This window comes from Lactuca serriola, chromosome 3, assembly GCF_051521515.1.
Source record: "Lactuca serriola cultivar US96UC23 chromosome 3, Lser_US96UC23_V15, whole genome shotgun sequence".
In the NCBI taxonomy this organism is placed as follows: Eukaryota; Viridiplantae; Streptophyta; class Magnoliopsida; order Asterales; family Asteraceae; genus Lactuca; species Lactuca serriola.
The window spans coordinates 252,437,980-252,453,691 of record NC_136410.1 but is presented as its reverse complement, the minus strand read 5'-3'; the positions used below and the strand labels follow the sequence as shown (position 1 = coordinate 252,453,691).

Sequence of the window (15,712 nt, the reverse complement as noted above, 5' to 3'; positions counted from 1 at the left end):
GATCACAAGCCCACATATATAAGAATGAATGATTTACACAATCAACCCATATATTTAATTAGTCTCCTTTTGATCACTTAGTTAATTCCAAATTAATTCTTGACCAATACTAATTAAATAACCTTATTAATATATTAGAACTTATAATATATTAACAAACCTTAAGTGTTATTTCTCTCATTTTAGTCTATCCAAATGCATGATGCCATGCAACCCAAATGAACCATGTCGTGTCGGGTCAAGTCTTACCAATTATAGTTATGGACTTAGACATTAATCCAACATAACAAAAGAGGACTTTGAGAGAGAGGTTAGACACGACCAAAATCGGTTATAATTCTCTTAGAATCCTTAGTGTGTCGATTTTGGCCAAGGGGTAACATTTATATAGCGTAGGATTCCAAAAGTAATGGGTAAACCATAACCCATACACTTGGGTTAGGATCCATATCTCATTTAGGCTAAGTCTTATGGATACTTACATAAACTTAACCCATCATGGATCAATAGCCTAAACAATATATATGTCACTGATTTATATAATCAGTCCCCGTTAATTTAATTAATCGCTTTTGATCACTAAATTAATTCCAAATTAATTCTTGATCAATACTAATTAAATATTATGATTTCTCAATTAATATATTATAATTATAATATATTTAAAAAATCATAAACAACCTCTTTCTCAAATATTCATCTTGTCAGATTGTTCTAGTGAAAGCAACCCAAATGGATCATGCTACTCTTGGGTCAAGTACATACCAATTATAGTTATGGGCTTAGACACCTAATCCAACAGTCTCCAACTTGGATCAGTCCAATAACTATTATTACAAGTATGACTCCAAAACCCCGACTAGCAATCGTAGCTCTCAAAAGCCGCTGTCGAAATCTGACTTAGTTAAATGACGTCTCCATTAGATAAGGATTCATATATTCCTCTAATATAGATATCGTATGAACTGAGACATGGATTATAATCATTCTCTCTGCTCATGTGTTGTTTCCCTATTTCCGATCTATGACGACCGACTAATTTAACAAATCAAATCAGTTCAAGATTGGCCAACCACTTAGGGTTGTCATCACTAAATCATCGAGGGGCCCAAATATATTGCTTTTATCCCACACTGGGTAAAAGGAAAGGATAAAATTTGACTATAATGCTTGCTTTTACTTACTCATCAAATCACGCACAACAGTATGTTTTATAACACCAAGTTACTGGTGCGTTTCCATATGCCAATGTGCAGCCGACTTGTAAACTACAACTCACATGTCTTGGTTTCAAGACTATAAGATATAATCATCTCACATTCACTCGTGAGAAAATCCATGAAGTGATTCATATGAGAGTGGGTTTAATCCAATAATCGAATCTTATTCTAAAAGTACTCATGAACACTACAACAAACTTGTGTTATGACTAAAACTCTTCAGACAATCTACAAACGGATTCATGACAGTCTTGCCTCAATACCTACTTCCAAAGTATGATCGAATGTGGATAGTTTGAATAACCTAGTTACACTGGAAGTCAAAACATGCAAAGTGAAACACAAGAATAATCGAATCCAATATGGTCTCAAAACTTTGGAATATAAATAAAACACCTTTTATTTACTCACCATATTGATTACACATTATTCATTGTATAATGTTTCAATTTATCAACTAAATACTTGAATAAAAACAATAGTTATCCCATGCTCCAAGCATGCACACTATGTTTATATATGGTCCTTACTATGTGAAATAGGTCAATTGTAAACCTTTCCAATGACACTCATTTCACAATTCCAAATCCTAATCATAAGTATAAGAATACCAAGTCCTTGCCACTTACTATAATCTGTTAGATTCTAAGCTTATATATAGTGATCCTTTTGTAATGACTACGCACACAAGTCTTTTCCAATTACAAAACTTTCCATTGGAGATTGTTACAAGACAATTCCATAGATACGAAGTCTCATATTCAAAGCACATTCCTTTGAACATCCTTCTTGCATAAAAGTTTCTAACTTACTCATAGATTCTTGATCTACAACTCCCATTATGGAACCTTTTCCATAATTTCCATATGACTATCCATTCTTAATAGAATCCTATCTATTCGGAATTATATCCATATTGTCGATTCATTACTATACGTCTAACTGTCTTTAACCAACCAATCCTTAGCGAACCTCAGATCGTCCTTGACAGTTATTTAATAACTTTAGTCATATCCGGTTCTAGTCCTTTTTTCCCTCTTAATGCCCTAGGCATTTGGAAAATTCATAACACATAAATATTATAGCATATGCAATCGATCCTATAATCGAAACATATGGGACACAATTCATAATGTCTTACATAACGACCTGATACTTTACCAGTTTCTTGCTATAACATTTCCATATATAGAAGTTCCTTATGTCGAATCTTTTCAACATAACATTCATATATGTCCTTGACTAAATTTGATTAAAATATCATAATCTAAGCTTTTAGATTTGAAATGAAGTATAAGTTCCTCTCCCTTATTTATAGCAAAACAACTTTTTGAATTGAAACCTTTGTTTTCTATAATTAACATTGCTAACTTGGAACACATCACATAAAAATCATGATCCCACTAGCATAATAATTATTATCTTACTAGCATAACACTTATGCTTCCACTAGCTTTGAGATGTAACCAAAATCAGCTGGACTTCTAGAAATTAATACTTTATTGACTTTCTCACCAAAGTTCAGATTTATGATACGAGATGCTTCTATAAGCCTTTATCTAAGCTCATACACCTTTTATTAGAAAGCTCATATGTGTGTCTAAACTATTCGGAACTTACAACAATAAGTTCCGAATGTTCAAACTATTTTCAATTTCTCACAATTCGAACTATGAAGAGAGATGTCGTAATCATAATAGAATTTGAGAATGCAAATATCACAATTGCCATCTCCTTAAAATCCACTTAATGAAAGCGTTTCCTCGCAATCATTTTCATGAATTGGAGAGAAACCTTATGACACTTAGATTTTATGGTGTATGTGTTCCTATCCATGTGAATTTGTCATAACCATAATCACAAGACAAGGTTAGTGACAAATCCAAAGCTCTATGGACTGAACTTGTTCAATATTAATTTCTTGCCACCTGGCAGCTCAAGGTCCTACCATTGCTTCCAAGTTGTTATGCAAACAATTTAGCACTCATAGAACTCACATGCATAGTCAACTTTAACTGGAATAGGCACACAAACAAGAATATGTCAACACGATAGGTTACAAACCTCAAGTCATGTGCTAGTGATTAACAATATGTTTATTCTTGATTAGTTCTTGAAGCTTTTCAAGATCTTTAAGACTCCTACTGGCCTCTTGACATATAAGACTCTCTTTGTCAAGAAACATTACTCAACAAAAAAAATATTCAAGAGTTAGTGCGGTTTCTTATCAAGACAAAACACTTCACACAATTGGTCTTAGTTGGTCTTTATCTTATTCTTATCCAAGACATCACAATTTACCAATTTCAAATGTGTAGGAGTAAGCAAACATCTTTCTATTCCACATTCGATGAGTGTGTTATAAACCTTCTTACGATTATGTCACTCAAGGCACAATCTTGGAGTATGACTCTAAGACTTGATTTTGCAACGAAGTATGATTTATCTTCTTGATTTAACCATTTCGACAAATCACGATTCCTCTTCTTATCCATACAAGTGCACTAAGGGGTCCTTAGAGGATCAATTGTGATATGGTTTTCATAATAATTAAGATGATCATAAAACATGATACTAAAGTACTCTCCTTTCCTTTCAGATTGGAGAAACGTTTATCTTTCTGCCTAATTTGATTTCTTTTATTCGTTCTGCTATACGTTGAAACTTTTCCAATGATTCATAATTACACTTAATCTTGTAAGTATAACCATATTTACTAAACTTTAGTAAATCATGACGAATAGTCTTGTTCTTCTTTGTGGTGGACCTAACCAACGCACAACCAACTGTACACGATCCCCTAGTCCTTCACTTGACTCACATATACATGTGAACAAGGAATCAGTCTTAATTTCCCAAAGATGAAAGTTCTCATCCATCATACAATATAAGTTGCATGATTCCAAGTTTCTGGACAATTGAAACTTTGGTGATGAGGATCTTTCCTTATTTGGTAAATTACGACACTACCACAAACGAAAGAATCAAATCCATATTGCGAAAAATAGAAACATACAAACATCAATTTTCACAAATGTTGTGGCAAGGAAATATAAATAAGATATAATCTAAATTTCTCTTTATTTATAAAATGCAGAACACTTTTCCTTATAATGCAAGTACATATAAAAACTATGTCTCTAAATATTCCTAAGCAATCTATCACAACTCCTAGCATCAGCTCAAAAATCCGATCATCGAACCATGCGATCGAAATCCATCCCTTCATGATCAAACTCAACATGATTTTCCTTTAAGCTTCCTTTGATCCTACAAAACATCAAAATGTAATCTATCACATCATGTATTAAGAATCTACCAATATGAACTTAATAGAGTTAGATAGTTGACTTACCTAAAGTAGAGTCAGACTTTTTGACTTTACCATCCTTATGATCCTTCAAGTATATACGGCAGCTTCGCAACCAATGCCCCTTCTCTTGGGAATAGAAACATATGGACTCCTTCGGAATGGTACACGGGACAATATTAGACTTAGCCTTTCCCTTTCCTTTGGGAAGAGAAATCTTTTCTAGACTTCCAATGTTTCCATTGTCATTGTCCATGGAAGTTTGGGAAGTAGATCTTCCAATCAAATTTGCTTTACCAGTGCGCCAAATCATTGCTGATTCGGCAGCAATTAGCAAATAGGTAAGATCGATAAGGGACATGTCACAGTCTGTCATATAGTAGTATTTAACAAACTGACTATACAACTCGGGAAGTGACTGAAGAACCAAGTCAACAGCTAACTTCCTTGACACAACGACTCCTAACATTCCTAGCCTGTCAATGTGTGACTTTATCTCCAAGACATGTGTACACACAGACCTTCTATATTGGTGTTTGCTAGCTAATAGGGCTTGAGTGAACTTGGACTTTTCAAGTCTTTGAACTTGTGGGTTGGGGAGAACTATTGGAGGAGGTGGAGGAAGTACATCACGAAGAAGGGATTAATCTTTCTCCTTGATTGTCTTGTGGAATATTATCTTCATGAGGAAAGCTTTTTCCATAAGATTCTGGAAGACCAAAGTTGTTTGACCTAGACATCTATAATGGGAGAAATTCAAGTTAGTTGATTTAATTCCTTAATATAACACCCAAATGAAATATTAAGGCTAGGATCCAACACAATATTCTACAATTCTAAAAAGGGATGTCGTAATCCAATTGTAAATTATTTGAAGGTACATAAATAACGATTTACTAATTTCCACCATGAAAAATAAAATTGATTATTAAGTTTTAAATGAATTGAAAATCCTAGATTCTTTTGAGATTAATTGAATTTTTTGTGGCATGTTTAATCTCGATTATGCCCTTCAAGTATGTAGCTGGGATGCCGAGGATCACAAACAATGTGTGAATAACCATGTAAATTAGCTTGGTACACTTAATGTTACAAATCATCCAATCAATGTCCTGGTTAACCACACACACTCCATTGATCCATGATTAACATCAAGCTACCCTTTGCCACACATTGTCAGTCTCAGATTAGTGTTTCGTTTAACCACACACTCTCGGCTAATGACTTAACAAGGTGCAAAGTGCAATTTCATAGGTTAGCACCAAATTCACATTTTTCCTAAGTAACTAAGATGGGGAATTTATAAGTGTTTAGTTACTTGGTATTTTCATTATAATTTTAATGAGAATTAATGTCCTATCCTACCCGTTCGGCTTACGACCCTCCACCAGTCAAGGAAGCGGTGGGTGAGAGTGGACACCCATTAAATCATCATTTTATAGGCAGTAACCTTATATCCCCTTATAGACCAGCTTCGTGAATGAGGCCTACTAACGGTAAGACTGACCTTTTACTTATACATATAATATATTAAACTTTTTAATTATATATAGTATAAGGGTGTATTTTAAACACTTAAAAATACTAGGTGGTTTAATCTATTAATAAATTATACTCTTAATTTAATTAATCTTAAACCATGTTATTATTGATTTATTAAACTTCTCTCTGAATTAAACACTTTAATTAATTTAATAAAGTCCACAAGGTGTAATTGAACTATTCAATGCAGCTAGGTTATTAAAAATTCAAAATTAAAACTATTTAATTAACTTTTAAGTTATGAACCCAAGAGATGCATCTTTTGAAACCTTTCAATTACTAGAGTTAATGTTTTCATAATTTGAGACTTTTCAAATACCAAAACTTGAGGGCAAGTTTTGTAACTCTTGAAGTCTTTTTTATTTCCATAACTTATGAGTTTAATGTCATTTTAATGGATGAGACCTTTCATGTTCCATAACTTGAGGACAAATTATGGAAGTCATTAAAAAACATTTAGATCCATTTTAGCAAATAAAATTATCATCTAATCTAGGTTGATCTAATTAAACTCATAAGGCAAGACAATTCATATCAACAATTTACAAGTAACTTTGTTTATCATATAATCAACAGTTATCTTTTCATTGGATGAGTATAATCATTACCATACCAAAAAAATTAGATTTTATGAACTAAAACATTTTGTGGTAATGATCCTAATCCAAAACAGGCCAAAAATCCCGAAAATATGCCATCAGAAGCGTCTACTCAATGAGTACATGAACTGGACTTGTCGAGTTCCCCTTTTACTAGGTGGTTGAGTCAGGCATTAGACTCGGTGAGTTCATCAGTCAGAGGCCAGAAAATTGATTTTTTCAGCTTTGAAAATTAACAAGCATCAAATATAACAGAAAACAATCCTAGGCTCTGATACCACTGTTGGGTTTTAAGCACTATAGCACTCCTATGGTGCACAAGCAACCCTAATAGCTTTGGATCTATGTTTTCACTATTTATTCATGCAATAAAATTTCCAAGGCTTGAAGCCTACAACTAGCATACAATTTTGGTACATTAATCATAAAATCAAGTTAAAAGAATACATCTTTATTGTAGATTGAAGCTTTGGCCTTTCAAGAGCTTAGCACCTCAAGTGTGATGCCTCAAATGGTTCATAAACACCATGAACAAAGGATGACTTTGAGAGAGAGGTTAGACACCACCAAAATTGGTTATGATTCTCTTAGAATCCTTAGTGTGTCGATTTTAGCTAAGGGGTGACATTTATATAGTGTAGGATTCCAAGAGTAGTGGGTAAACCCTAATACATACACTTGGGTTATCATCCATATCTCATGTGGGCTAACTCTTATGGATACTTACATAAACTTAGTCCATCATGGATCAATAGCCCAAACAATATATATGTCACTGATTTACATAATCAGTCCCCATTAATTTAATTAGTCTCTTTTGATCACTAAATTAATTCCAAATTAATTCTTGATCAATACTAATTAAATATTATGATTTCTCACTTAATATATTATACTTATAGTATATTAAAAAAAATAAATAACCTCTTTCTCAAATATCCATCATGTCAGATTGTTCTGGTGAAGGCAACCCAAATGGACCATGCTACTCTCGGGTCAAGTACATACCAATTATAGTTATGGTCTCAGACACCTAATCCAACATGTCGGCCCTTATTGATTATGATGGGATGCTAGGAGTCTACCTGACCCTTGCTTGTGTTATGTGCTGCTATGTGTATCGGGCGGGGCTCGATACCAGGCGAGGCCTGAGGACTGGATCATATGCTAGTGTTTATAATCATTATATGTGTTAGCATGATTATGTGATATAGATTGTATGTGTATAGCGGGCGAGGCCCAGTGACAGGCTCGATGTCGGGCAGGGCCCGATGTAGGGTGGGGGGCCAATATATGATTTATTATGTATGGTACAGGTTAGTTTAAGGAACTCACTAAGCTTTGTGCTTACGGTTTTCAGTTTATGTTTCAGGTACTTCCAGTGGCAAGAGGAAGAGCTTGGGGTGACTGCATTGCACACATCATATGGATTCCGCATTTGATATTTCATTCTGATTTTTTGATATTTGATACATTGGTTTATTTGGGATATATGGATAATGATTGGAATACTATTTTATTTGATTTTAAAAATGAAATTTTTGGATTATGTTTTTGGGACGTTACAAAATACGAAATCAAAAGCGATTGAAAATTGAGAATCAAAATTGAATATGAAAATACGTCGATATTATAGTCTATTTATAAGGAAAAAAATATACTTTTTATAACATTTTTATATTTTTTATAGTTTATATACATAAAATATAAGAAATCTAATTAGATATGGTTTTTAAGTTGTTTAAAATTAAATTTTATAAAAAAAGTCATATATTTATTTTGTTATTAAACATCGGAAAAAGAATTAATAAAAAGTTGACATATTGGCTATATGTTTGTATTGCTTTTATTATTATTATTATTATTATTATTATTATTATTATATATTAAAATTCTCCTTCCTTATCTACCGTAAACTTGGGCTTTTATTGGCAGATTTCGTCCTTGATTTATGTTGGGCAGTTTATGCCATTTTCTCCGTTCTTTGTCCACACGTGTTGTGATTCTCAATCCACCGCTTCAAATGTCCAATGGTTTTTCTCCGGTAACCACTTCTCTTTTACTTCTCATCTGTCTTCTCCATTTCTTTCATGTTTTTGTCGCAGAGGCTTTTGCTTCTATTCTACACTCAACAACACTCACCGCCCCTTCTATGCAATTAGGTGTTCGTGATTCCTCCATCATCACCGCCTCTCAGGTAACCTTCCGTTCTCTCTCTTCGTCTCCTTCAATTCTCGATTTTCCATTTCGGCTACTCGGACGAATGGATTAGGGTGAGTGGATGTCGTTTTTCCTCTCTTGCATCTTCTACACTTTTTCTTCTTCCCACGACTTCTTTTTTATTAAATTAAATGAGTTGGGTTTCTTCCACATAGTAGGATCGTCATGAATGATCGACCATTACCATGAGTTGTGGTCTTGTGTGCCACAAGCTGGATTTTCAAGATCCTGCTGAAGCCCTAGCCGGTAACATTTGCCACCTGAAGGGTTGATTCGTCGAATGTTGTGGCTTCTTCCCTATTTTTCTTCAGTTTTAATTATCATTATTATTTTAATCAACAATTGAAACACTAATTTCGTATTCAATTTTCAGATTTTTATATATCTGAACCATGACATTTTTTATTGTTAAGGTACTTAGGGCAATCATGGAGAGACTACATGTATACATGTGTATGCATGTGTGTATCTATGTTGATGTTAGTTTATTACTAAAATGTATAACATTGGATTTTGATTTATGTTTGGATTAGGCTTGTCATACAAAAGTAGAATATGAAGAATATGGGGCAACCATATGCAGAATATATCTTGTTTTCAAGGGATATGTAGGTGTTCAGGTGCTTCTTTTTTAAAAGTATAGATTTTTATGTAGGTACTTATACTTGAGTAAATTATTAAGAGTGAGTAGAGCTTCAGATGCTTTTCTGCACCTCATAATCAATCAGGTAACTTTTTTATAAAATCATTTTTGGACGTTTCTTTTAACTCATTTGCAAATAACAAGAGTTCGATTAATATATAAATATTTTTAGTATATATTTGCTTTGGCTTTTATTGGATTTTTTTATCAACATTGGTGACATTACAAGGGAGGCCATCCCAATTTATGCCAAAAGTTAAACATGTATGCTTTTTTATATTTTAATATCTTTTATAACATTTATCGTCACATTTGTTAGTACAATATTAATATATGAAATCCGATTTCAATAAAAATGAATAAATATTTATGATTTAGGAGAGGGTATCTTCGGTTATTGCAAATTGGCAGCTATGGATACCTTTTCAATTTCTCAACTTCTGTTTTGCCGCTCAACAATTTCAGGCTTGAGTTCATTGATTATTTTTTAACTTAAATTTTGTGCTTTTTAATGTTGAAATTGATTGGGCAGTTCCTTGCAACCAACTTTATTTCATTTTTTAAAAGTTAATTAGTGGGGCAGTTGCACGGGTACTTTCGAAGTACAACTTTTCCTTTTCCTGTTTAATCTTCATTTGGTTTGGGTTAACTAATTTTTTTTATTTATATTTTTTAGCTTCTTAGGTATCACTCTTGATTGCTACGTTTTTTTTAACTTTTGGTGTTAGATTTAAGAAATCCGTGCAACTTAACATAGCTTATTGACTTCTGAAAATTGAATATGATTAGTATGCTTATTGAATTTTGAACTGGTTATAGTTATAATTTTCCTAACCAATTACCATTTCTTGTGGATAAAAATGTGCTATGGTTTCCATTCTTTCACCAGGTGTCCATTTTGGTATTGCAAAAGTATGAATATCCTGTATTGGCATGGGCCATTAGTGAAGTATTATCATCATTAGCAGGAGAAGACAAGTCAAACATGCCTTCATTGATCCTTCCTTTCATTCTAGACACATCAAAGACTAAGCTGGAAAGAAAATACTCAGCAGATGAATGTGTTTATGGCATCCAAATCGGCCCACCACCAACTGACCTATGAAGCCTCTTTTAGTATATGAAAAGTAAGGTCTCATCGATTTTATACTACTGCTACTGCTTATTTTTCAATTTATTACCAAATTATGCATCCAGAAATTGGTAAGGAATCCAATTTTTTTCCTAAAGTTGCAAAACGCGCCACACTAATTTTTTAGAAAGACAGTTAACCATTCATAAGTTTATTTTGGCAATGCATTGAAAAAAACTGTCAATCTGTGAGGGTGCCAGTTCGGTATCCTCAACAACTTCATGTAGTTAACATATATCTGTCTATATTAGGTGCTTTATCTGTTAAGCTCATTAACTTAAAAACAAAAGATTCATTTGTTTTTAAATATGTATTTATGGAAATTTTTATGATATGTAATTTTTTTCTATTATTTGTAGTATATATTGTCATGTCTTTAACTTTATGACAGATGTCTTTTGCAAAACTGGTAAAACGAAAGATGGAATTCAAATCCCTTTGATTTCGTGTGATTGAAAATTTTGAAACGGTAGCTTTCTAGTCAATATTCGACACCTGGCCTCAATCAGCCGAGGTGGTAGTCTCTGGGTAAAGGGAAGATGGCAGGTTTGTGTTCACTATTTAAAAGATATTGGAAAAAATACATTCAGTTATAGCATTGTACTTTCAGAGTTCCTTTTTGTAAATGGGTGAATTGTAGACAATAGCGACATAGTTTACTGTGTAGCTACCAATTGAAGCAATGTGCTATACTTTCATACAAAAACGACACCTTTCAACCCCCGCAACGCGGGGAACACCTTTCTAGTCATTATTATTATTATTATTATTATTATACCAGCACTAAATCGTTTTACTAATATGGATAGTCTTATGTAACTAATATAATAAACATACAAATTTATTAAATAATTAGAAAAGAAATTAACTAGAGTTCTTTATGTAACTAATATAATAAACATACAAATTTATTAAATAATTAGAAAAGAAATTAACTAGAGTTCTTTATGTAACTAATATAATAAACATACAAATTTATTAAATAATTAGAAAAGAAATTAACTAGAGTTCTTTATGTAACTAATATAATAAATAAACAAATTAATTATATAATAAGAAATGAAATAGAGTGTATCATTAAAACTAGAATTGCTGCAAAACAATTTAGCTATTGTCAAACCCATTTAATTAAGGGATAATAATTTGAAAGGATAATTACTTATGTATTTTGTATATATTTGGTCATTTAACCATTTTCTATATGTATTTTTAACTATTAAATTGTAATTATGTTTAAAACATATCATTATTAACTGCAATAGTAGGTAAAACCTTTTTTTAGGGTTTGAGTTCCACATCCGATGAAATTTTCGACGTTCTGAATCTTGGGTGGCTTCTTCGGTCATCTTATCTTGCCATATCAGATATGGAATCGTTTTTTTGATTTATTGGGTTTCTAAAAGGGAATTTTTTGAGCATCTTCTTATGAAATATGATTTCAAGTATGCCATCCTTTACCATAAAACCTCGACTTTTAAAGCTTGGGTTTGTGTGCGTTTATGTTCAGCTTAGGAGGAAATCAAAATTTGGAGGAAAGTGAATTTAAACTGAGATTCAGATTTAAAATCGAAATCTGATGAGAGAATCGATTTCAAGAACACAACTTCAAACGATTTTATCTTCATTTGTGTTTGAGTTTATCTTTATCTCTCACTTTCGATTCGAAATCAATCTTCCGTTTTCCTGATTTTCCCGATTTCCGTTTTCTCAGCAACACTAATTCCATAGGTTCAATCTATTTGCTTCCTATGATGTCAAGAACATGGAAGAAGATTGTTTATCCATCCAAATTTGGTGTAAATTGGGAATGTTTGAAGTTCGTAGGTGAAATCCCTTAAAGTCTTATTAGGGGGTGTTTGGCTTAGCTTTTCACAACCAAAAGTCTTTTTTATAAAAGAAAAAAAACAAAAAGATGTTTGGCAAACTAATAACTTTTGGAGTTTTAATACAAGAAAAAACAAATCCTGACTTTTTGTAACTTTTTGGAAAAGTTCTTTTGAGCTTTTAAAAGCTAAGTCAAACACCCCCTTATTAGAAATTTCACCGGAGATGATGCCGAAGATGTTTCCGTGCCTAAGGTGTATATGTCGCCAAAGTTGGATCTCAAACAATCAAAACAATTTTTGTCTACCATTTCAAATAATAATCATTAGATTTAAACAAAATATAAGTTTAAGGGTTAATAGTGCACTTAAAAATATTAAATGACCAAATATGTACAAAGTGTATATTTAGTTACCCTCTTAAGTCATTATCTTTTTAATTAAATTGTTTAATTTGGTAAAAATTATCATTTTTTGGTTTCAGCCGACCAACATTTAAATTAATATATATATATATATATATATATATATATATATATATATATATATATATCATTTATGTTTTAAAAAGGATAAATAGCACAAAAGATATTCAGTTTACACTAAAATTCTAACTTGACATCCAGGTTTTGATCGACTACACGTCTCAAGACCTCCAAACTCATTTTAAAGTTGCGTATTTAATATAAAATACGGTTTTTATATAACTAATACATATTTATATATAAAATTATGGTTTGAATGTAAAAGAAACTTTGTATTTATGCAAAACTATGGTTTTTAATTGAAAAAAAAAAACGTATTTATATGGTTTAAATGTATTAAAAAACTATTTATAAGATTTCAAATAGAAAATTGTCAACATTGAATAAAATTGGAAAAAATGATATTTGATTTGGAACAAAAAAACAAGTGTCAAAATTGAAAAATAAATAAATAAATTTAGTGTTAAAATCGAAAAAAGTGAAAACTTAGTGTTTTTTGTGGAAAAAATATTCAATTTTGACACGTCAGCATATCATATCAGCATGTCACGTTATCAAAACTGACACGTCATCATGCCACGTCAACATGTAACCTAGTTAACCGGTTAAGTGGTCAGAAGTGTAACAAATTAGAAAACACGGTGTCAAATTTGAGATAAAAAAAACACGGTGTCAAATTAGAATTTTGGTATAAACTAAGTGTCTTTTGTGTTATTTACCCTTTGAAAAACACAATTGTAATTATAATATTTAACTTTAGCACCGACAACATTATATCTCATTCATGAATTGCGCTTCATATTCCCTAACCATGAATTGTTGAGTTCGAGTCTATCATGCTCTCCTTCTCCTTTGCGACTCTTTCTCAGCTTGACAACCTCTCTCTGATCGACGATTCTCTCTTTACGTCTCAGTGTTTCTCACTCCCATTCAACTTTCTTTGATTTACAAAGCACAATTCGTCTTCTATCACTACAAGGATTCAAAAGCGGTGATTATTTTTTTACCCTATGCCAACAAAATGTCGTTGAGAAAGATGTACCAACAATATGTCATTAGTATCGCTTTGTCGCTATAACTCAAAAATATTGTCATGATAAAAGCTAGTTTTACTGAAGACATGCCTCTACAACTTTTTTCTAGAATGATATTCAGAAAAAATAATAGAAAAATTAAAAAAAAAATCAATACCTATCCTGGACATGTCGTTAGTATAGGTTTCACCTATCCTACTGACATGTTTTTGGTATAAGTGACACCTATACCGACGGCATCCAGTTGGCATGTTTTTAGTATAAGTGACACCTATACCGATGATATGTCGTGGGTGTAGTTTAAAAATAGTATTTTGGAACAAGCTTTTACTGATGACATGTTGCCGTGATAACTCCTCGGTAGTTTTTTTTTTAGTTTAAAAATTCTTTTTTTTAAACCATTTTATATATGTTTGTTTAAAAATTCTAGAAAATTTGCAACATATACACGTAAAAAACAAACATTCAAGTTCTTACAAACGTATAAATGTCTAATACAAACCGAAAAGATTATTAATATTCAACACATATTGTTCAAAGTCTAATACAAACCAAAAGGATTACAAATATTCAACACACATTGTTTCACAGTGATACAAGCATAATATTAAGATTCATCATCACCTTCATTACTTTCCTTCGTTGCATCGGTTTCTTTAGAGGTTAAAGTATTTCTTGCACATGTATTGGGATTAATTTGAAATTTTGTTGTTAGTGGTGGTTGGTATTTCCTGCACCGGTCATACTTTGAGGTTGAGATTAAGATTCAACCTAATTACATGGGAGTTGCCAACCTCATTTGCCGTGGAGTTACAAACCACCTCTAGAATTTATCCGACTATTGTTGTATCTTTTTCTAATGTAAATAAAACAATAAACATGCATTAAATATAATAAACATCTAAGCTAAACATTAAAATAATAGTAATACTGTAATATCCCAAGTTCGGAAGCAAGAAGTTGGAGGGTGCTAAGTGAAAATAAAGGAAGGGACTCGGCGAGTAGGTCTCTTGACTCGCCGAGTCGAAGCGGGTGCCTGGCACGGGGTTAAGTGGCCTGACTCGGCGAGTCGGCGGCTGGACTCGACGAGTCAGTGCTGGTCGAGGAAAAACCCTAATCTTCGGGGTTGCACCCTATTTAAAGGACTTAATGTCCTCCCCTCAGTTCCCTTAGCCCCCTTTGAGATCCAGAAACCCTAGAATCGTGAGTGAGAGCCATTGGAAACAAATTGGAGCATTTTTAAGTGTTTTGTGAAGAGATCTTGAAGATCAAGAAGCTTGGATCAAGGAGATTTGTGGAGATTCAGATTACTCGTCAGTAGGAGGTCATTTTGGAGGTAAGGAATCGTTATCCTTGGCCTTCTCCTTTCTGGTTCCATTTTCATGAAGTTTTAGGGTTTGCTTGGAGAAATATTGATGAGATCTTGAAGCATGAGTTAGATCTGGAGTTGAAACTCCAGATCTGAGTTCTATATGGGTCATTGATGCAGAAAGCCTTTCTAGTTGCTATGCAAAAGCCTTTCCCCAAGAGTTAAGTCCTTTTCTAGCGTGGTTTTTGGAATTATGGGGCAAGAAGCTCGTAAAGGTAGCAACTTTATGTTGCTAATGGACCTTAGAGACCCAGATCTATTGTTTGGAGCAAAGGAGTAGCACCGTGATTCGAGATTATGAGAATGCACGTATGGACTCGGCGAGTCTGGGAGAT

At 32.7% G+C, this 15,712-nt stretch overlaps 1 protein-coding gene across 6 annotated transcripts; it reads left to right on the top strand.

The window, feature by feature from the left end:
* The first annotated feature begins 8,610 nt into the window (after nucleotides 1-8,610).
* Nucleotides 8,611-11,435, top strand: LOC145093880 (uncharacterized). Of its 6 annotated transcripts, none has more exons than XM_079032124.1 (5): nucleotides 8,620-8,715; nucleotides 8,834-8,868; nucleotides 9,547-9,619; nucleotides 10,424-10,661; nucleotides 11,058-11,435. In XM_079032124.1, exons 1-4 carry the CDS (start codon nucleotides 8,623-8,625, stop codon nucleotides 10,637-10,639), a joined length of 417 nt encoding a protein of 138 aa, XP_078888250.1. In that variant the 5' UTR covers nucleotides 8,620-8,622; the 3' UTR covers nucleotides 10,640-10,661; nucleotides 11,058-11,435. The 6 variants fall into 6 exon arrangements, 2 of the variants coding, with proteins under 2 accessions (XP_078888250.1, XP_078888251.1); XM_079032125.1 differs by lacking the exon at nucleotides 9,547-9,619 and adding an exon at nucleotides 9,425-9,511; XR_013703132.1 differs by having other exon boundaries at nucleotides 8,611-8,715; nucleotides 8,834-9,619.
* The last annotated feature ends 4,277 nt before the right edge of the window (nucleotides 11,436-15,712 follow it).